Source organism: Mauremys mutica, chromosome 1, assembly GCF_020497125.1.
Source record: "Mauremys mutica isolate MM-2020 ecotype Southern chromosome 1, ASM2049712v1, whole genome shotgun sequence".
Classification (NCBI taxonomy): domain Eukaryota; kingdom Metazoa; phylum Chordata; order Testudines; family Geoemydidae; genus Mauremys; species Mauremys mutica.
The window spans coordinates 340,996,208-341,018,105 of NC_059072.1; the positions used below are offsets into that span (position 1 = coordinate 340,996,208).

At 47.8% G+C, this 21,898-nt stretch overlaps 1 protein-coding gene across 1 annotated transcript in view; it reads left to right on the forward strand.

Annotated features, from left to right (window-relative positions):
* Positions 1 to 794: 794 nt before the first annotated feature.
* Positions 795 to 21,898, forward strand: part of CTSC (cathepsin C) — a 37,828-nt gene continuing 16,724 nt past the window's right edge. The window contains exons 1-2 of the mRNA XM_045020220.1: positions 795 to 1,095; positions 4,522 to 4,667. Of these exons, the coding sequence (XP_044876155.1) occupies positions 930 to 1,095; positions 4,522 to 4,667 (312 nt within the window). The 5' untranslated portion in view covers positions 795 to 929. The remainder of the gene's footprint in view (positions 1,096 to 4,521; positions 4,668 to 21,898) is intronic.

Here is a 21,898-nt window from a genome sequence, read left to right on the forward strand (position 1 = left end):
ATAGCTCAGTGGTTTGAGCTTTGGTCTCTTAAACCCCAGCTTATGAGCTCAGTTCTTGAGGGGACCATTTAGGGATCTGGGGCAAAAATCTGTCTAGAGATGGGTCCTGCTTTGAGCAGCAGATTGGACTAGATGATCTCCTGAGGTCCCTTCCAACCCTGATGATTTTTTTTTTAAAGGGGGTTGGGAGTTTGCTTCATCTCTGCAACAGACAAATCAAGGTGGTTTGAGTTTGATTCTGTAAAAACTGGTCATTGGAGAGTTGCCAAATCAGATCTAGGAACCAATTTGCTTCTGGCATCTATTTCATATGAACCGCCCCTTACCCACAACCCCAAATTCAGTGGGAGGTGGAAGAGGGAGGAACTGGCAACATTGGTTTTGCCCCATTTCTTGAAATGTTTGACTAAAGATTGTTGTTGTACTTCAATGAGGACTTTGTCAAAAATGAAATGTTTGGGGGGGGAAGCGAGGGGTGATTTTTTTTTAAAGGGAAGAAAATACACCCTTTCCTGCCCAGCGCCAGCCTGCAACTTGTTCAGTGGGGGCGGATCTGCTACAGCAAAGTCTCTGCCTCTGGCTCCGTGTTGTCTGAAGCCCCGGGGAAGCTCATGCACGATGCTGGGGGACGGTGCGCGGCTAGCCGGGGATAACAGACCTGACACCCCAGGAGGGAGCTGGGTTTGCTGCTGTATCCGCCTTGCTGCACCCAGCAGGCCAGCTGCAGAGGCCACGTTCCCCTTCTCCACGTGACCCCTCCGGGGCGGGGCGGGTCTGGCCCTGGGTCCCCGGCGGCCCCAACCCGGTAGCGCGTAGAGCTGGGGGAGGGAGGCCGCTGCCGCCGCCGCCCTTGCTGGACTGTCTCCGCGCCGCCCGGTCCAGCTCGGCTCCCCCAGCAGCGGGGCCGTGTGGAGCCGCCGCCCGCAGGCATGGGGCGCTTAGCATGGTGCCTCTTCCCCGTCCTCCTGCTCTGCCAGCTCCGGGGGTCGCTGGCCGACACCCCGGCCAACTGCAGCTTTGCGGACCTGGAGGGCACCTGGATCTTCCACGTGGGGAAGGGGGGCCAGAACCGGCACATTAACTGCTCCGAGATGGGTAAGTGCTGGGGGGCATTTATTCCACCCCTTTCTCCACCCGGTTTTCTCTTTCTTTTTGCCCTTTTTCCTCTGGCCAGCCCGATAATCAGCTTGTGACAATCTCAGACAAACACGCTTTAGTTAAAATCCTTTTTTTTAAACGAACAAAAAAGCCCCCTTGGTCCCTTAAGAGTGTTGGTAAAACACGTCCTGTCCCCCCTGGCTTTTTTAAAACCGTGCGGCATGTCTGATCCACTCCTGTTTGAACAGATCCTTTCACCCCCCCCCCCCCATGCTGCCCCCAACCGTGCGGCATGTCTGATCCACTCCTGTTTGAACAGATCCTTTCACCCCCCCCCCATGCTGCCCCAACCGTGCGGCATGTCTGATCCACTCCTGTTTGAACAGATCCTTTCACCCCCCCCCCCCATGTTGCCCCAACCGTGCGGCATGTCTGATCCACTCCTGTTTGAACAGATCCTTTCACCCCCCCCCCCAAGCTGCCCCCCTAATTCATTTAGTGGGAAACTAAAACCACACGGGATATTTTCGTAAAAGGGATTATCTGGATTACGTGGCCCTTGGACCCCCTAAGAACTCCGTGGAAACTTGTGTATGTGTTTCTTCTCTTTAAATGACTTGTTTCTGGTTAATTTTCAGCTGGCCTGTTCTTAGGAAATTCCCACTCTGATGTATCAATTCAGATATCAAAAGAGGAAGTAGAATGAGAAATTGGGTGTTAGCCCCCGCAATTTGTAGGGAACTGAATGTGAGCTGTAAAAACTGTTTCAGAACTTTTCTCTTCCAAATTTAGGCATTTTGATTCTGTTACTAAGCAGCAATATGTTATGACAAGTTCAGGTTAGGATGGGAATAGGGACTAACAATGGAATTTCCCTCCCGTCTCACCATGTGGTGCTAAAGGGCACATTGGTTACAAGTAAACCAAGCCTACAAATGTGAGTACCGGTAATTTGTGTTTTTTAAGACTTGTAACTTCAAATAGGAAAGTTACATCTGATTTCATTTTACTTGTCTTTTTTTTACCTTGCTTATGTCAGGAACAAGACTTTGGTACTTTTGTGTTTAAAAAGTGGTTGCTGTTAGTCTTGGATATCTTTTCTAATAGGGGTAGGGGCCTGGATTCATAAAGATAGTTAAAGTCTCTAACCCCCAGATTTAGGCACCTACTTACCATTTTTAGAAGCCACTGTGATCTATAAAACTTGTGCTTGACTGCAGCTTAACCCTGTAGGTGCTTACATTTGCTTGGCACCTACATTTTTGCAGTAAAGTGTGTCTGACCCTGCCTCTGGGCATACACCAGGCTGCGTCACTCTAGGGATATTCTACACTTTGAGCTGAGTGTGTGATTGATGCCCAGCTCGAGGAGGGACACAAGCTAGCTCTCCTCAAACTCCTGGACTAAAAATGGTTGCTGTAGTGCAAGCAGTGGGAGGGGCTAACCACCCCAGCTAGGGCCTATCATAGATTCTGCTAGCCCCGCCCACCTCTTGTGCTGCCACAGTCCTGCTTTATTGTTAGCATGGGTATATTTCCTCAATCAAGGAATCACACCCAATCTCAACGTGTAAATATGCCAGGACTCCTAAGCCCAGAGTGATCCACAGAGCAGGGAGCTGCCTTAGAATCATAGAACTATACGATTAGAAGGGTTAGGGACCACAATGGTCATCTAGGATAACCCCTGCCAAGATGCAGGATTGCTATCAGATGGCTATCCAGCTTCCTTTTGAAAATCTCCAGTGAAGAAGCTTCCACAACCTCCCTAGGCAGTCTGTTCCATTGTCCTACTGGTTTTACAGTTAGGAAGTTTTTCCTGAGATTTAATCTAAATCTGCTATTGCCTCTTGTCCTGCCCTGCGACCTGCCAGGTAGCCGATCTCTGTTCAAATCCTTTCTGACCTGGCAGAGGAGGGTCTCCCACATCCCAGGGCACATCACAGGCGAGTACTTTAGCCACTGGCCTAAATGTTTTGTGTGGGGTTCAGCCTCTGAGTGCACCTACTGGATTGGTCCTATACCCACAAGTTAGGCAGAGGAATAACTGTCTTCCCCTGGTTTCAGACCAGAGATAGGCACCGCCTACAGCTGGGGCTTAGGTGCCTCTCTCTGAAAGGGTGGATCTTAGATGCTCTCCTGTCATCGACATCTCCCATTGGCTCGTTTAGGCATCTCCCTGCCCAGCTTGCTACAGTTTGTGGATCACATTCTAAGGCACCTGTCTCTCATCATGCCTTGTTTGGGGAGCCTGGGTGCCTGACTCAGACTGTGACTTTTAGGCATCTAAAAGTCAGTCACAGCAGTTGATCCAGGGCAGGGACCTTTTCTTTTAAAACAATTACAGTGGTTTGGAACATGGCTATGTGCAAATTTGATTGCCGCCGTGTATTTAAAAATGGTTTCAAAAATATTTTAAATGTCCTTTGTGGATGTGAATTTAATCAAGTGCCATTGGTGAAACTGTCCAACAGCTGCCTTCTCCCCTAGCCCAGTATGGGGAATACACATAAGTCATCTAAAATTGGGCCTCTCTCTCATATTGCCCCGTGGTAGTTTTATTTGTCCCTGCCCTAAATTCCATTCTCCTTCCACTCACTCCACCATCCATTCTCTGCATTTCACTCATCTGCCTCCATCTTGATGGCAGACTTCTGGGACTCTTCCCTCCCCATTCCCTGGGTGTGTATGGGTGGTATAATATAGCTCTATTGTGCCATTTGACACTTCATAGCCTGAAGGAGTTTACCATCTACAGGGAAGGGAGGTGGGAGAGAACTGCCCTGAAGGAAGAGGTCATTTTCTCTTTCATATGTTTCTGGGTTGGCCATCTTTTATTTTCAATCTGACTGGTGCTCTGCTGCTTCTCTTGCCTAGAGTTGAGATTTTAGTTGTGGGAAGCAAGCTTGGAGGAGGGATTCTGAGGCGAGGAAGGGTGCCCCTGTTGGAACTGCCATGCAATGTCTGTTCTAGGCTGCATGGCACTAAATGGCAGAGCACTGATCATACCTAGCGACAGATGTGTGTTAAGAAGCCACTTCCAGGTTTGCTGTGATTGGGCCAATCATTTCACTGCTATTAATATCCAGAGTTAAGGAAGCTTGTGTAATAGATTCCACTGCAGTAAAATAAACCTATTCCTGCAACAGGTGCTCAGTACTTCTCACATGCCAAACCCAGATATATAAAAACCATAAGGCTCTGAAAAAAGTCTAGTGCACCAACAGGAAAAATATATCAAGCAAAAAACTGATCCCAATAAAAGTTTATCTGCCTAGTGCTTTCTGCATGTCACATGAGACATATTTTACACAGCAGCCCTAAGGCCAGTATTTTATTTTCAAGTCTGGTAATGTAAGTTCGTAAGTGGCATAGTAAATTTCTGCTTTAACCCATCCATGTAAAAACTTTCTCATCTCTGCAGGACCTGTGGAAAATAAAGTAGTTGTGACTCTTCAGAAGGTGGCTGTAGCTCAAGATGATCTGGGCAATTTTGGCTTCTTCACCATAATTTACAATCAAGGCTTTGAAGTTGTAATAAATGATTACAAATGGTTTGCATTTTTTAAGGTAAGTTTTAATTTTTGTTATATTCCCTACCCCCCCAAAATCTATCTGTATTCTGGTTTCTCTTCATAGCAATGTTGCCTAGTGGTTAGAATATGGCCCTGGGACTCAACAGACCTGAGTTCCATTCTTGACTCTGCCACTGGACTGCTGGTTGACCTTGAGCAACTTACTTCACCTAATTGTGCATCCTGTCCCTGCTCTTTGAAAGGGGAGTAACGGTACTGACCGCCTTTGAGATCTAGTGATGAAAAGCACAATATAAGAACTCCTAAGTATCTTTATATTTAAAAAAAAAAAACCCTCAAACTATTCACCAGTGAAGGATGTGGATTGCTGAACCAGACATTCTTGCTTGAGCCAGTTATATTATGGACACTGTTTTGTCCTGCCTTTGTTCTGATGAAAAGGAATGACAGTCTTTCATAGGGAAAATACTTTCCTGAGGGACTGATAGGATCTTGTCCAGGTATTACTGGGTGAGGTTCTCTGGCCTGTATATGCAGGTCGTCAGATTGGACTATCATAATGGTCCCATCTGGCCTTGAAATCTATGACATTTTAAAGATTATAAAGTAGGAAAGAATGAGATCTAGTTATGTTTGCTTTGCATTGCAGTTCACCTGGGACAATGCAAAGGTAAATCCCTAAATGAATTTTAATTATTTCAAGGCACTACGTATCACACCATGAATTATGAATTGTTGCCGTTACTAGGGTAATGGATCTCAGTGTACTGGCTTGTTTTCTTTCACGCACTTAGGACGGAACTATTAATTCCACCTGCCAGAATTGAACATAATAGTGTTACTTTCCTTGACAGATACGCTTAGGCGAAATACTAGACTGACACAGACAGTGGGATCCTTAGGCTGATGTCTTTCACATTAAATGTGAAGAGTTGCTTCAAGAGCCAATAAAGTGAACAGTTTAGACAAATGTCAGTTATCAAGTTACATCTTGATAAACTGTAGAAACAGCATGTGGCTTCTGAAAGGAATGTAAACAAGTTGCATTTCGACAGATAGGCTCCCCTGGTGCAAGAGTTGCCGGGTAACAGTGCTGCTCCAGTAGCATTCACAAGAGATTAAACTTGGCTCTTGTGAAATCAAAGTTCATTTGGAGAGCACTAACTGAGTCAAAGGACCATGGAAGTCAGACTGATTAAAAACACCGATCTGACCTATTCTTTTATGTTTGTGAAAGCTGGTTTAGTGCCTTGAAATGTGGTGGTAACTGCTACCTAATGAGTATTCTGACTATGCCTCAAATGTTTGCATGAACAAGGAAGAATGAAGCTGTTTGAGATTCAGAGGAAAAAATCCAAGACTCCCTACTGCATGGCAATTTGACCCATTCCTGGTTTTGCAGATGTTGTTAGTAGTTGGGACATAAGGTGCTTATTGAATAGGTAGGCTATTAGACCACTGTTGATTACTAATGTTTCAGACTCCTTCAGCAGGACATACCTGGGTTAAAGTCTTCCTTCTTACAAACATTAGGTTGGACTATTTGAGTTGATCATTAAGCAAATTATAACTAACTTGCATTTCAGAATAAATCCCAGTCTCATTTGGATTCTGTAAAGGCAATTATTGAGACAGTTTATAAAAGAAAGGCAAAGATTGTTTTGGAAATCATGAGTAAATAGTACAGATGCTTAGCCTATGTTTGCACTAGCACCTTTGTCGATAAAACTCAGAGGTGTGAAAAAACACACCCCAATCGACATAAGTTACACTGACAGAAGTGCCAGTGTGACAGCGCTGTGTGGAGAACTCTCTCCTGCCAACATAGCTACTACCTCTCATTGGGGGTGGTTTAATTAACAGCTTAGAGCAGCTGTACGGAGACCTTAGGGCTTGGCTACACTTGCAAGTTAGAGCGTATTAAAGCAGCCCCAGGTGCCCTAACTCCCGACCTGTCCACACTGGCAAGGCACTTAGAGCGCCTGGACTCTGCAGCTGGAGCGCTCCTGGTAATCTGCCTCCACCAGAAGCATAACGCTGCTTGTGCCTTGGCTGAAACGCCCCAGGGTCATTGTGAATGAGGTGGTGCATTACTGCGCTTTGATCGGCCTCCGGAAATGTCCCATAATCCCCTTAAGTCAAGTGGCCACTCTTGTCATTGTTTTGGAATCATATCTCCTTTCAAAACTCTGTTTCTGACACCCAGCATGCTTATCTGCTCCGGAACAAAGCAAGCCATTAGTGTGGAACGTTGATTGCTGTGAGTGTGTGAGAGAGCGGTGGGTGGGGGGGTCTGAACTTACAAGCATGCTGACACACTCTCAGCACCCCAAAAACCCACACTCTCTTCCCTCACATACACACAGCACATTCCCTGTACACTCCACCCCACCCCCCGCATTTGAAAAGCATGTTGCAGCCACTTGAACGCTGGGACAGCTACCACAGTGCACTGCTCTTTGTGGCGTTGTAAGAGCTGCTAACGTGGCCACACGAGTGCACTTCCACAGCGTTTTCCCTGCTGTGGTCTCCGAAAGCTGGTTTAACTCCCATTGCTCTACATCTGCAAGTGTAGCCATGCCTTTACAGCAATGCAGCTGCAGCACTACAGCTGTGCCACTGTAAGATCTTTAGTGTAGACACAGCCTTAGTGTTCACAACTCCTGATGCAGCTTTTTCTAAGGGCTAGACAAGAGTTTGCAGTTTCTACACTGGCTGAACAAGGGAAGATGTTGTGTTTCTATTTCATGGGTGCAAGTTGGAAAGTTAAGATGCTGAGGAACATGGGGGAAAGCATGTCTCTCCTGTAAATTTGCAGATCAGTGAATCCTAGCTTTAGTCTGTTTCATATCTAAAGCTATCTGGGCCAATCTCATCTGATGTAAATTGGCATAGCTCCCTTGAAATCAGTGGAGGTACATTAGTTAGCAACAGCTGATGATGTGGTCCACTTATCTTCTACTGTAAAATCTTTAGGGAAAGGACTACCTGACTCTTAACTTCACAGTGCCAGGCACACTACTTACCTGTTCTAAAATGTTCAGGACGTTCCAAGTTGAAATGCAAAATATTATTTTAACATTGATCCTTAGAAGTGTTTAGATATAAAAGGTGAAAATAAAAGGTGACCCGGAGAGCAAAAAACAGGGTTTGTGCCATTTTTAGCTTTAAAAGTTGAGACTGTTTGTTTGTTTTGTGCTACCCTGGAAATGCCAGGAATGTCAAGTCTTGTCTTCTTTGTCTCTGTGGAGGATCCAGAGATGTGGATCCAGCTCTTAATTGAACAGGGACTGAGTGCTGAGTGTTTAGCAAGAGCTTTCATTCTCTTCAATAACTGCATTAGCTCAATGTTAACACAACCCACCAGTTCGTATTACTGCCCCCCCACCCTGGAGTGATGGAACAATTGGAACAACTTGTGTAGTGGGGGTGCTGAGAGCCATTGAACCAAACTGTAAACTCTGTATATGATGGAAACCACTTCAAGCCAGAGGGGTGCAGAAGTACCCTCAGCACCTCTAGTTCCAGCACCTATCCAGAGAGGATGAGTTATTACAGTGTGAAAGAAAAAAAATCACTTCCTCTGTTGGCTTGCTTTAGTTGCTTGGTGTCAGAATGCTTGTCCAGAAGACAATTCCTGTGTCCCCCCTAGTGTACACAGAGCACACTGCTACTAACTGCAATTTGTACTGGGGTAAGTCATTTAACCTTTAGCTCTTGCTCTTTTCTGTAAACTGGGCATAATATTTATTTAACTCAGTAATAGTAGGGGTGTTGTGAGCTTCTGTACAATGGTTATGACAGGGTATTATGCCTAAAGGATACATACATGAGAAGTCTGACTTTAGTACATGTCTGCTATTGATATATAGATAGATAATATAATTTTCCTTTGTTCTTGCAACCTACTTACCAGTCACCCACTGTAAAATTTTCTTAGGATCTCACTGATTTTACAAGTCACTTGTTCTTACGCCTGGGCACTGTGGGGAAATGAGTTGTCACGCCAAAGGAATGGACTGGGTGAGCTTATCCATATATTTTTGTAGCTTTCAGTAGCTTGTGTAACTATTACCTAGCAAAGGAAGGCTTGTTTGTGTTTAGCTTTTTGTGTGGGCCCAACTTTAGAATCTTGCTCTTCCCCTCCCCCTCCCCCCAACCTCCTCTTAGCCTTGGATCCATTAAAAATGCAGAGTCCTACTGCATTTTGGCAGAGTTCCCATTTGTCACATAGTTTTTATGCTGAATGTTTATTGCAACGTATGAAAAGGGGGAGGATCTTGTAGCAGTGGTCTCTTAAAACATGCAGTGCATTTGCAGTGTGCTACATAAATAGCAACTTACTGATGTCCCAAAGAAGGAGGAGCATTTAACTTGAGCCAGGTATACACTTCAGACTTAAGGGTATGGCTACACTTAGAGCTGCACAGCGCTGCTGTGGGAGCGCTCCCGTGGCAGCGCTTTGAAGTGTGTGTGTGGTTGCAGCGCCAGCGCTGGGAGAGAGCTCTCCCAGCGCTGCATGTACTCCACCTCCCCGTGGGGATTAGCTTACAGCGCTGGGAGCCGCGCTCACACTGGCGCTTTGCAGCTGTAACTTGCCGCGCTCAGGGGGGTGTTTTTTTCACATCCCTGAGCGAGAAAGTTGCAGCGCTGTAAAGCGCCAGTGTAGCCAAGCCCTAAGTGGACTTAACTAATGTTGCTTGGGGGTGTGAAAAATCCACACCTCATAAGCAACGTAGTTATACCAACCTAACCCCCTCTGTAGACAGCACTATGTCGACAGGACAGCTTCTCCCATTGACATATCTACCACCTCTCGGGGAGGTGGATTTACTACGCCAATGGGAGAAGCTCTCCCATCAGCATAGTAGCATCTTCACTATAGTGCTACAGGAGTGCAGCTGTAGCACTGAATGCGAAGACAAGCCCTTGGGCTTTCACACCTATCACACAACAGGAGTTAATCCTGACCTGCTCCACTGCAAAGACAAGGCAGGTAGCTATGCTGTCCCTTCTAAAGGTGACTAATAAGATTAAGCCTCTTAAAACTGAACTTTTAATGAATTTTGTAGGTACCCACTATTAAGAGGATCATGTAACTTTTTAAGACTGTATCTTGTTTTTTCTACAGGTCCTGAAATTTAGGCCCACATAGGATTGCTGTATGCTACATGTTGAAATCCAGCGTGCACTATATCAAACCTACCACAAATCCCATTGGAACTGGATTCTGTAATACAGGGTCTCTTCTAAAGTTAATCCGTTATCCTGTGTAATAAACAGTTTCAAACTTCGCAATATTAAAACTGTAGGGTGAGATCTGGAGGATAAAATAAGTGTTATTCTCCCAAGCATCAGCTCTCTCATGATGCCAAAATAGGTGCCACTCACAGATCTTAATATGGTTGCGCATCTCCTTTCTCTGCTGCTTTGATCAGCAGTGAAATAGGTACATCGGAGTTCATGTTGAAATCACGATATTAGCCAACGCCCCATGGATATGAATGTGAGCAGTTCCCATTTCTTAGAGCTGTTTGTCAATTTGTAGATTCAGACAGACCTCAGTATCAAGGACACTTGACTTACATTTTAAAAGTTGATGTTTGCAACCATAAAGAACAGGCTCTTAAAGGTGAGTTACAAAGAGGAAAAAATGAGTTTGTGACCTTTCTTACTAAGACCCGAACAGTTTTTACAAAGTGAATTTTCAGTGCTTGTTTCTCACGTTAGAAATTCATATCTTTAGAGCCTAGCACGTGATGACTGGAGATTTAGTAAAACAGTGACATCACAAGACCTTAGAGTGTGAAAGTTGAGCAAGAGGGGAAGAATTTAGTTAGTGTTTAAATCTTTTATGTTAGTTTTTGATAACACCTATTTAACCTCAGTGACTAATGTACATTTTGGGGGCAGGAAGTCTGCTTATGACTCAACATCTCTGCCTCCTTAATTAAGGTGTGAGTTAATATACAACCTCTGAGGCCTACCCTCCTCCAGCAAAACCAGGGAAGACTAAAGTTTGACATTCGTGATACAATTTTTTAATTTAAAAAGGGGGGTTGTTGCCACCCTTATGAATCAAAGGTGTTTTTAAAAAATGTCACAAGCCCAATTTGTTTAAAAAAAATAATCCCAGTTTACATTCTGGAGCACAGAATGATGGCTAAAGTGCCTAGTTGCTAAGTGGCTGCAAACTGGCCTCACCTGGCCCCAGCAAAATAGGAACTTGCTGGAACCAATGTAAGGATAAAACATAGGTCAATGGTGTAAGACATCACCAACATAGTGCATGCTGGGTATTTGCAGCAAGTAATAGCTGGTTGTGGGCCTAGACTTCAGGATCTGCCAAAGAAATAAGGTATGTTCTTGGTAGGTTTTAAATTTGAATGCACCTTGGTTTGGACCATTAGATTTGTGGATCATCGTTTAATCCTGTTAGTGAATTGAAATTAATAATTTTCACACTTCTGAGTTTGATTTTAATTACGTGCACCTACTGTTTGCTTACCCTTAATGTGTGAAATATAAATATATTCAGTCGTAAACCACCTTCTGCTGCAGAATAGCTGTCTGGTCTGCTCTCCTGATGCCAGTGCAAAAATACATTTCCTGTCCAGTAGTTTACATTTGTGTAGATAGTGAATCCAATATTAGGCAGCAGCATGCAATGGTATACTTCTGGGTAACATCTCATTCTGTCAACATTTAGGTGTGCATTGCCCATTAATGTGCCCTGAAGTCCTATTGCAATTATGAAATAAGTCTTTCTCAATAAAAATCTTAAGCATCTCACTATAAATTTCGCAGGAGAAAAGGAGCAAATGGGGGGAAAATTGTTCAAGATGTTAGGCTTTCTTAAAGACGTTTTGGCTTAACATAACTATTCCACGCTGGGCTCTGAACCATGTTCCTGAAATTTTTAAATGTTTATGTGATTGAGGCAAAAGAACTAACATGATCCTTGGATATTTAAATAAGGAAATATGGAGCAGGAGCAGGAAGACAGTATTACCTCTCTTTAGGTTTTGGTATGCTCACTGCTGGCATACTGTGTCCAGTTCTGGTCTCTACAGTTTAAAAAGGATGTTGAAAACTTAGAGAAGGTTTCAGAGAAGATCTGTAAGACTGAAAAACATGCTTCATAATGGGAAATATAAGAAGCTCAACAGGAACAACTGTAATTATATAATCTAGAATGACTTACACATGCATCTGATGAAGTGGGCATTCACTCACGAAAGCTTATGCTTCAATACATCTGTTAGTCTTTAAGGTACCACAGGACTCTTTGTTGCTTTTTACAGATCCAGACTAACACGGCTACCCCTCTGATACACTACAAAGGGAGAAAAGATGACATTAAAGGAGTACTTTCGTCTAGCAGAGGAATAACAATATCCAATGGTTAGAAGACTTTAAATCAAGATGTGCTCTCACTGCACCTGAAGTTAGGTGCTCAGTGCTTGAATCGCTTGGTGAATATCTGTGGCCTGCATTATACAGGAGGTCAGCTGGTTCCTTATTGGTTCCTTCTGTCCTAAAATCTATGAAGTTAGAAGAATTCAAACAGAAAATAAGTTTCAAGTTCTTAACAGTGAGGATAATTAACCACTGGACCAGAGTACCATGGGATGCAGAAAATTCTCCGTCATTTGGAGTCTTTTTAAATAAAGACTGGATGCATTTTTAAAGGCAGCTGTAGTTCAGCCACTGGTTGTTTGTCTAGTTAGTAGGGAAGAATATTTACATAGTAGGGAAGAATATTTCCTCCACACCAGGCTCTGTTGGGTAAAATTCTACCTGTGTATGCAGGAGGGCAGACTAGATGTTCAGATGGCTCCTCTTTGGCTTTAAAAATCTGTGAATTTGTGCTCTTAAATCAGATTAGGTAGCAAGATATACTGCTGAGGGAATTCTGCACCACTGTGCAATGCAGAATTTTGCAGAAATTAACATGCTGCGTGCAGAATTTCCTTTCCCCACACAAATGGGCTGCAGTGCTGCTAGCTGCCACTAGGGGCCACTGGACCCAGCAGAGCCCAGCTCACACATCGAAGACACTGCGGGGGGTTGCGAGAGTACTCCAGGGAGTCCGTGGGCCCTGCTGATCAACCCCTCCCCCTCCCTCCCTCAACTACTGCTCCCTCCCAGCACCTCCTGCAAGCCGAGGAACAGCTGTTCAGTGGCGTGCAGGAGGCACTGGGAGGGAGGGGGAGGAGCGGGGATGGGGCAGGCTCGGGGGGGAAGGGGGCAGAAAGGTGGGGAAGAGAAGGGGCAGGTGTGGAGCAGGATTGGGAAGAGGTGGGGTGGAGTCTTGGGAGAAGAATTGGGGTGGAACCTAGGGCTGAGTGGGAGTCTTGGGGGGTCTGTGAAAAGTTTTAAATCAAAATGGGTGTCCTCAGGTTGCTAAAGTTTGAGAATCACTGAGCTAAAGGGTTCCTGGCAGCTGCAGTTTTCAGCACGGCCTGAGGGAAGGAGGCAGTAGTGTGCAGGAAACTCCATGCAAGCCTAGGACCGAGCATCAGGCTGTTTTTCCCTCTGAGGAGTGAGGGAGTGTGGGTATCTTGGCAAGGGGGCTGAGGCCCTGCGGCTGGGCTCTGGGGCGGAGGGGGTGCAGATATCTGGGCTGGATTCTTGGGGGGAGAGGAGGGAGTGTGGGTATCTGGGCAAGGGGGCTGAGGCCCTGCGGCTGGGCTCTGGGGCGGAGGGGGTGCAGATATCTGGGCTGGATTCTTGGGGGGAGAGGAGGGAGTGTGGGTATCTGGGCAAGGGGGGGCCCTGCAGCTGGGCTCTGAGGGGGGTACTGGTATCTGGGCCGGGGGTCCCCGTGGCTGGGCTCTGGGGGGGAAGGGGGGTTTCAGTGTGTTGGCTGTGGTGGGGCTGCTGCTGGGCTCGGAGGGGGTGTGTGTGTGGGTGTCTGGCCCCCCAGCTGGGCTCTGTGTGGGGGAAGAGGGCAGAAAAATAGGAACTAGATTGTCATAGGGGTTTCTTTAACTCTGCTCCTTGGGGGGAATTTTTGTGTGTGTCTGTATTGTTACAGACATATTTTCTGCCAGGTATTTTGAAATAAATTACCAAAATAATTGAAAGCGGTGTTGTTATGTAGTGTTATTTTGACAAATAAAATTTGCAGAATTTTAAAATATTGTGCGCAGAATTTTTAATGTTTTGGCGTAGAATGCCCCCAGGAGTAAAGATCTCATGGGATTTTAATGCTGCATTAGCTGTTTGATGCTATGTCCTCTAGTGGACAGTGCTGTGCATTCTCTTTTCACCTTAAATCACTGTTCCCTAGCAGCAGCAGTTCTGAAGAAATCCAGGGCTGAGCAATAAGGAAGAGTGTTACACATTTTCTTGGGGGTGTAGTTTTTCTGCTGGAAAAAGAAATCTTAAAAATAAATGTAAAGAAGTTGGCAACCCACTTGTGTATCTGTGCTATTAATTGACAGCAGTTTTCGCTGTAAATTTTACTTCCAGTTTGCAAAAGTTTATTCTGGCCTTAGTTATCTCAGTAAAATGCCACACTATTTTCTCATGCAATTTGTAGGCAAGGCTACTCATGTGTTAAAGATGACCTCAGGATTTTAATAAATTGGTCTCTTTTGGACTCCTGTCATATGTAAAAAGTATGCCTGAAAGGGGTTTTTAAAAGACATTTTTTGTTGCTTGTATCTGAGATATGAGGACTAAACTTATCTTCCCATGTTTTGTTGGATTGGTTGTGTATATCTGAGGATGTATAGCTCTTGCCTTAATTGAAGGGGGAGAGATGCTGAATCTTTAACAAAAGTTTCCTGTCTCCAAAATGTTAATTGCACATTGGAGGTTACAATAGTTAACTAATAGTCTGATTAAAAATCTCTTCGTTTCTTAGGCTGTGTCTACACTTTATGATAAATGTGGGCTTGCACATTGGCTAACAGAAGATCCTAGTGTAGACAAGGCAAACTGTAGGGGGGAAGCGATTTCCAGCCTGTTCACGACCCAAACCTGCAGGCTCCACAGCAGCCCCCAGGGCTAAGCACCCACTCCCTGGGTCCTGTCCCCAGCGAGCGCAGGATTGCTCCATGACCCGGTTTGCTGAAGTCCCTGCAGTCAGGTTCCCTGGGCCCTGATGCACAAGGCATCCTTAGGGCTTAACCCCTTCCTGCCCGTGCTGTAGCCAGAGGGGGCTGGGTTATGTCAATGGCCAGCAGCAACCTGGAGGTGTTAGGTGCCTTTCAACACTGTGCAGCACGAAGGGACAAGCTTCTTCCAGCCACACTGGGGGGGAGGGAGAAGAGATGAGCTCTGGAAAGACACAGACCAAGTTGTCCTCCTCTTTTTCCTCCTCCTCCCCTCTCCCCCCACAGCTGGAAGCAGCTCCCATCCCTTCCCTCCTGCACAGTGCTGAAAGGCTGCTGCTGGCCACATTCTGATGTGAACCCTGGCAGAAATCTGGAGAGAGGGGGCCTGTGACCCTGCGTGCCCCCCCAAGTGTTGCCTTGGGACGTGGCGCCAGGTACCAGGAGACGCAGGTCCATCCTGGGGGCCCAGCCAGGCATGGAGGGGAGGGCTGGTCAGTCACCCCTGCTGTATGAGAGAGGTGTACAGGAGTGTGTGTGTGTGTCACCTCTCTCTGTGTATGTGGGGGCTAGGTGTGTGTATGTCACCCCTCCCCATGTGAACCCTAAAGCCTTAAAGATAAGAAGGTAAATAAAAAGAATCCAACTATGCAAGTATTTCTTTTTAACAGGCTCAGTCAACTTGATGTTAATTTGAATGTTTGTACTGCATAGTTCGGATTGATTGCTGTTGAACTGGCTTGAATACAAGTAATTTTACAAGGTGTCCCGTATTCAGCATAGGGAAATGTCGTTACCCCAGATAAACCCCAGAAAGTGTTAAAACTACAGCTTGCCTTGTCTACACTGGGATCTTATGTTAGCTAATAGACTAAAACCCCACCTTTTGTCATAGTATAGACATAGCCTAAGAAGGCAAAAGATTGTTAACACATACGGTGGTTTACTTTGACCAGCTAATGTGTGTTAAAACTACAACTTGCCTTGTCTACACTAAGTTTTTTAACACATTAGTTACCAAGTGTTAAAAACACACCCATTTTTAGCAACCATGTCAAACAGCTGAAGTGAACATGTATCTTCAGTTCTGTGAATGACTACGTTGTTCAGGTTCTGAAGTGCATACGCTTATAATAAGCCTGCTTGAGGGTATATTCTGCTATACCAGTGCAGCACTGGCATACAATACTCATTAAAAAGGGAAGGTTTTAAAGCCCTAGTTCCTGCGGGTTTAAAACAAGGGGTTTATTTTTAATTTAATCTGTAGTTTTTGCTTAAGTTCATGAAATTTCAGTGTTGAGTGTTCAAATTTACTGAAAATGTTATGAGGCAAGGAAAGAGGACAAAATGCCTAAGGCTGCTTATTACAGGGATATGAGTCATTTGGTAATTTCACATTCTCCTATTGTAATATCTTATTTATGGTGCTGTTATACACCAAGATGTTCTATTCATCTGAATAAAATCTGTCAATGATTTTCATTTCTAAAGACTGAGTTTTAATTTGCTTAAAACCAATGAAACCACTAAAAGATCCACATAGAAACCAGTCAGTTCCAGAAGATGGATGGGCCTGCAGCAAAGGGAATAAAACTGGTCTTGTGACCTCTTATGTTTCTTCATGATTTATAAAGAAAGCCTGAAGTTTTTTAACCAAAAGAGGACAGGGAGGCAGTTTTAGAGTATTAAAATGCAGGTCCTGTTGGGCTTAGGTGTATACTGTTAGATCACATAAATAAATAGTGAGCTAAATAGGGACTTCAGCCACCATCCTGTTTTGAACACAAGACAAATGCTGTGGGCCTCTGTCTGGCTTGTTAGAAGGAGGATGGCAAGCGACTGGATATGGATTGTTAAGATTCAAGGTCGATACTCCTCATGAACATCACTATTCAGGGAGAGCCGAGTACAGTACATTCACAGTGAATGTTTATCAATGTAAATTTAATAACTTTCTGCTTGTGATACAGAACGTCTGGGCTTTATCAGCACTGTTGTGGAGAATCCCTCCAGACTATAGAACAAATCCTTTGACACCCCTCTCTCCCCAGACACACACCTCAAGGTATTCAGCAGACTGTATTTCTTTTCCCTCAGGCACTGTCTGTTTATTTGCACAGTAAGATGGGATGAATAGAACAAGCTAACAGGGCCGGCCTTAGTGAAAAATGGCGCCCTCGGTGGACTTGCATTTTGGTGCCCCTACCCCCGCTACTAAGTTTCCTAAGCTGCGTGGCTGCCTATTAATCCCTGTGCAGGGGCTCAGGGCTGCGGCGGGGGGAGAGGCCTCTTCCCCCAGCGCAGATGTGCCACGGCGGGGAGAGGCGCCTCTCCCTCGGCCCTGACTGCTGTGGTTAGAGGGGGGCTGGTGAGGAGTCCTCTCTCCCTGCCGCAGCCCTGGGACAGCCTGCACCTCCAAACCTCTCATCCCTGGCCCCACCCCGCATCCCCCCCACACCCCAACCCTTTGCCCCAGCACTGAGCCCCCTCCCACACTCCAAACCCCTTGGCTCCACCCCCACCACATGAATTTTGTTATGTGCATCAATATGAAGCTGATGTGTCACACATCACCTCCGTATCGATTAACAAAATTAATTCTGCACATGGATGTAAAAAATTAGAGGGAACATGGGCCCAGTGTCTCCCCGGGCTCCCCACACTGGCCCCGGGTCCCGCTCCCTCCCCATTGTTCCGAGTTGCCTTCTGCAGCCTCACACCGGAGGCCTGCCCTGCTCCTTTTCTCCTGACCATGCTGCCCTCCTGACCACAGCGCTCACCCCTAAGATTGGCCCTGCTGTTGCTTTCCTACACCTCTGCCCAGTGACAGGTTTACTATGGCATCCGATGAAGTGGGTATTCACCCACGAAAGCTCATGCTCCCTTACGTCTGTTAGTCTATAAGGTGCCACAAGGCTCTTTGCTGCTTTTACAGGTCCAGACTAACATGGCTACCCCTCTGATACTTTTCTGGGGAAGGGGATTCTGTAATTCTATCAATGTACTGCTTGTGTTACGTGTGTTTTCATATGGAGCTCTACTTCTCCCTTCTGCAAGTCCCCTCCCAATGGAGTGATCCTGCAGGACCTAGGTTCCCTAGGGCAGGGTTTTTCCAGCTCCAAAACCGGATGAGCACACATCCACCCACACATACATTAACAGAACAAGTCTGAGCGGTCAATCAGCACTGTCAAGCTGACCCCCTATATGTCCCTGGATTCACTGGGCTGGATGAAGCAGCACTTTTAAGCTGTTACCCTTATGCGTCCCAGATTCAGCACATCCCTATCCCCACTTTCACAACACAATTGTACTGGCAGTAACCTACTTGATGAGCAAACCCCACAGTATTCTGGGCGCTGCAGGGATCTTTAGCTTAGGTAAAAGAAGCGTTGCTGCAGAGTAAATGGGGGAAGCTAACAACACAAAAGAGTAAAGTTCAGCAAGAGAGAGAGAAGCAACCAACTTAACCATAAAAGTTATTTATTGAATAATAGTGATAACTACACAAGGAGCCTAAACCAACATAACATACATTATTAAAGGTTAATACCTAAGGTAGAAAGGAAAACAGAGAGAGAGAGAGAGAGAAAGGGGGCGGGGGGGTCTCACCCACTCCATGAGGCTTGAACTGGTTGGGATTCCCAGGTGATGCTGGTAGCTCAGGGTCCTGAGGGCTGGAGACAGGCAGAGTCCCCAGCACGACCAGCCAGGAGAAGATGGAGTTCCAGTGGAACTGATGCCTAGTTTGGATCTAAGCATCAGAACCCTGACTGGAGGGTGAGTAGGGATTTTGTAGAGAAAATACAATTGTTCAAAGGAGAACACTAGATTTGTTTATAGGTAAACTGATGACTCAAGGGTTTTCTTTAGACTAGACAATAGGAGCTGATCATTCTTGTCTGTGGGTGGTGTTTTCTTCCAGGGAGCTCACAATGCAACTAGTCTGCTTCACTATTTGGATATCAATTAAGGATGCAAGTATCAGAGGGGTAGCCGTGTTAGTCTGGATCTGTAAAAGCAGCAAAGAATCCTGTGGCACCTTATAGACTAACAGACATTTTGCAGCATGAGCTTTCGTGGGTGAATACCCACTTCGTCTGATAATTGCTGAGCTGGGTGTGTGCAGACATAGGTTCATTAGCATCTGGAGCAGAGATTCCCATGATGCAGTGCTTCTCTGCTTTTTTTGGTCCCAGAATTCAGTGTGGTTCTCTGTTCTCCATTCTGTATGTAAATTGAGATGTCTTTCTGTCCCACCTTTCATGCAGATGAGGCTAGGGGAGTCGTCTCTGCTCTCCATTCTGTATGCTAATGGAGATGTCTTAATCTTGTCACCCTTGTCAGGAGGAGTCTAGGTGTGTCTCCCAACGCCCTTCACTGCTCTCTGCAAGTTTTTTCCTCTGATGGGTTTTGGCTTAAGCAGAGGCTGGGGGGCGGGGTGTCATTCATGAGTCAGGGTGGATACTGCACCCTGGTTCCCCAAGATCACAGAGGTCTCTGGTGTCAGACACTGTGGGGGGCTTGGCTGGGCCCCTCCAGGCAAGTGCGTCTTGAGGGAGCCTGGCTGGGGCAGGACCTGGCCTGGCTGGGGCAGGACCTGGCCTGGCTGATCACGCCACTCCCAAGGGACCAGAGCGATTCCCTGCCCCGGGACCAGCCCTGGCTGTGCTGCTGGCTCAGCCCGGCAGACAGTCGCCTTCCAGCAGGCCGATGAGTGTGGCCGAGAGGCAGGGTGTGGGTGATTGAGTCTCTTGGGGATCGGGGCTGGAGACTGGGCTGTGAAGGGGCAGGGAAGATCTGTGTGTTGGGTCACTAGGAAGTGGGGATTCTGTGGGGGGTGCTGGGCAGTTTTGGTGGGGCTGTGGGCAGGGGTGGTGTGCAGGGTGCTGTACATTTGTGGGTGGGTCTGGGGGGGGGGTCTGGCCATAGGAAGTTGGGGGATGTTGAGTGGGGAGGGGGCAGTGTGGTGTGGCATAGACCTGCCCCCGAGGGGAAGGGACACGCTGGCAGCACAGAGCCAGGCAGGCCACTGTGTGTCTGGCAACTGCCGGTTTGTAAATAGTGCCCTTGTATTGGGCGGAGCGGGGCCACCCCTGCCATGCCAGGCCCCATTGCCTCTGGCTGGCCTCTCGCTCCAGGGACTGACCTCCCCATGCCAGGCCCCATTGCCTCTGGCTGGCCCCTCGCTCCAGGGACTGACCTCCCCGCGCCAGGTCCCATTGCCTCTGGCTGGCCCCTCGCTCCGGGGACTGACCTCCCCGCGCCATGCTCCATTGCCTCCGGCTGGCCCCTCGCTCCGGGGACTGACCTCCCCACGCCAGGCCCCATTGCCTCTGGCTGGCCCCTCGCTCCAGGGACTGACCTCCCCATGCCAGGCCCCATTGCCTCTGGCTGGCCCCTCGCTCCAGGGACTGACCTCCCCGCGCCAGGTCCCATTGCCTCTGGCTGGCCCCTCGCTCCGGGGACTGACCTCCCCGCGCCATGCTCCATTGCCTCCGGCTCGCCCCTCGCTCCGGGGACTGACCTCCCCACGCCAGGCCCCATTGCCTCTGGCTGACCCCTCGCTCTGGGGACTGACCTCCCCACGCCAGGTCCCATTGCCTCTGGCTGGCCCCTCGCTCCGGGGACTGACCTCCCCGCGCCAGGTCCCATTGCCTCTGGCTGGCCCCTCGCTCCGGGGACTGACCTCCCCGCGCCATGCTCCATTGCCTCCGGCTGGCCCCTCGCTCTGGGGACTGACCTCCCCACGCCAGGCCCCATTGCCTCTGGCTGACCCCTCGCTCTGGGGACTGACCTCCCCGCGCCAGGCCCCATTGCCTCTGGCTGGCCCCTTGCTCTGGGGACTGACCTCCCCGTGCCATGCTCCATTGCCTCCATGGGGACCCACAAAAGGTTAATCCGACCCTGCCTCTGCCCTGGGAACTCCCCTCCAATAGCAGGTTCCCCAGGAAACAGCAGCAGCGGCTTCTGCTCCTGATTCAGGCCAGGAGCCCCCCCCCACACACACACACACTTCCTCTAAACCAGGGGTTCTCAAACTGTGGGTCGGGACTCCAAAGTGGATTGTGACCCCGTTTTAATTGGATCACCAGGGCTGGTGTTAGACTTGCTGGGGGCTGAAGCTGAAGCCCAAGCCCCACCACCTGGGGCCAAAGCCCAAGGGCTTCAGCCCTGGACAGCAGAGCTCAGGTTACAGGCCCCCTGCCTGGGTCTGAAGCCGTTGGGCTTCGGCTTTGACCACCCCACCTGGGGCAGTGAGGCTTTGGCTTTGGGCCCCCCAACCCAGGGTGGTGGGGCTCAGGTTTTGGTCCTCGCTCCTTGGGTCCTGCTCTAAACCAAACCTCCTCCACACCCCAAGTTAGAGGGATGTTTCCTTCCATTTACTGGCCGACCCCCCACCCCACACTTCCCCACACCCCCATATGCTGCTGTGCTGGAGCACGCAGAGGCTAGGCTCTGTCTTTCTATGGAGAGGAGGACGAGAAGGAGGAGGTAGTGTCTCCTCCCCCCATCCCCCAAGGCGGAGAGGGTAGAGGGGCCTCACATATCTCACGCACTTGTATGGTGTGGCCAGCCAACAGAGTGTGTTGTTTGTGAGGAGTACTCCTCAGCTGTCCCCTCCCCCAAGCAGTCAGGCCCCCATACACAGCTGCTGCAAGGGAAGGGAGAACAGGGGGTGGCTTCCTCAGCCAGGCCCCCTGGTGCCAGCTTCCTGGGGGGAGACAGAGCCAGGGCTGGCCTCCTCAGCGAGGATCCCCAGAGCAGCTTTGGGGGAGAAGAGAAGGAAATGGGGGGTATCCTCAGCCACCCCCCCAAATGGGGGGGAAGCATGCCCTGGCGCACCTTAGCATGTTCCCCCCTCCTCTCCCAGTCTGCGTGGCTCACTGGGCACAGCAAAGAGGACTCTGCTCCCACCAGGCAGTAACTACACACACAGACACACAACTCTCCCCACCCCCAGCCAAGGAGGAGGGAGAACCATGTCTTTTTTTTTGGGGGGGGGGCGGGAGGAGGGGTTAAAGTACTGGTGAAAGACAAAGGTTTTGTCTACAATTTAGCAGTGTAGACATACTCTCAAGTGACAACATGGTTGCAATGGTTCCCCAGACACTCTAGTGTAAATTGGCCCTAAACATAATCTCATCACCACCACTCATTTGACACTCCCTCTTTCTAAGGCTGAGTATTCTGCTTTCAA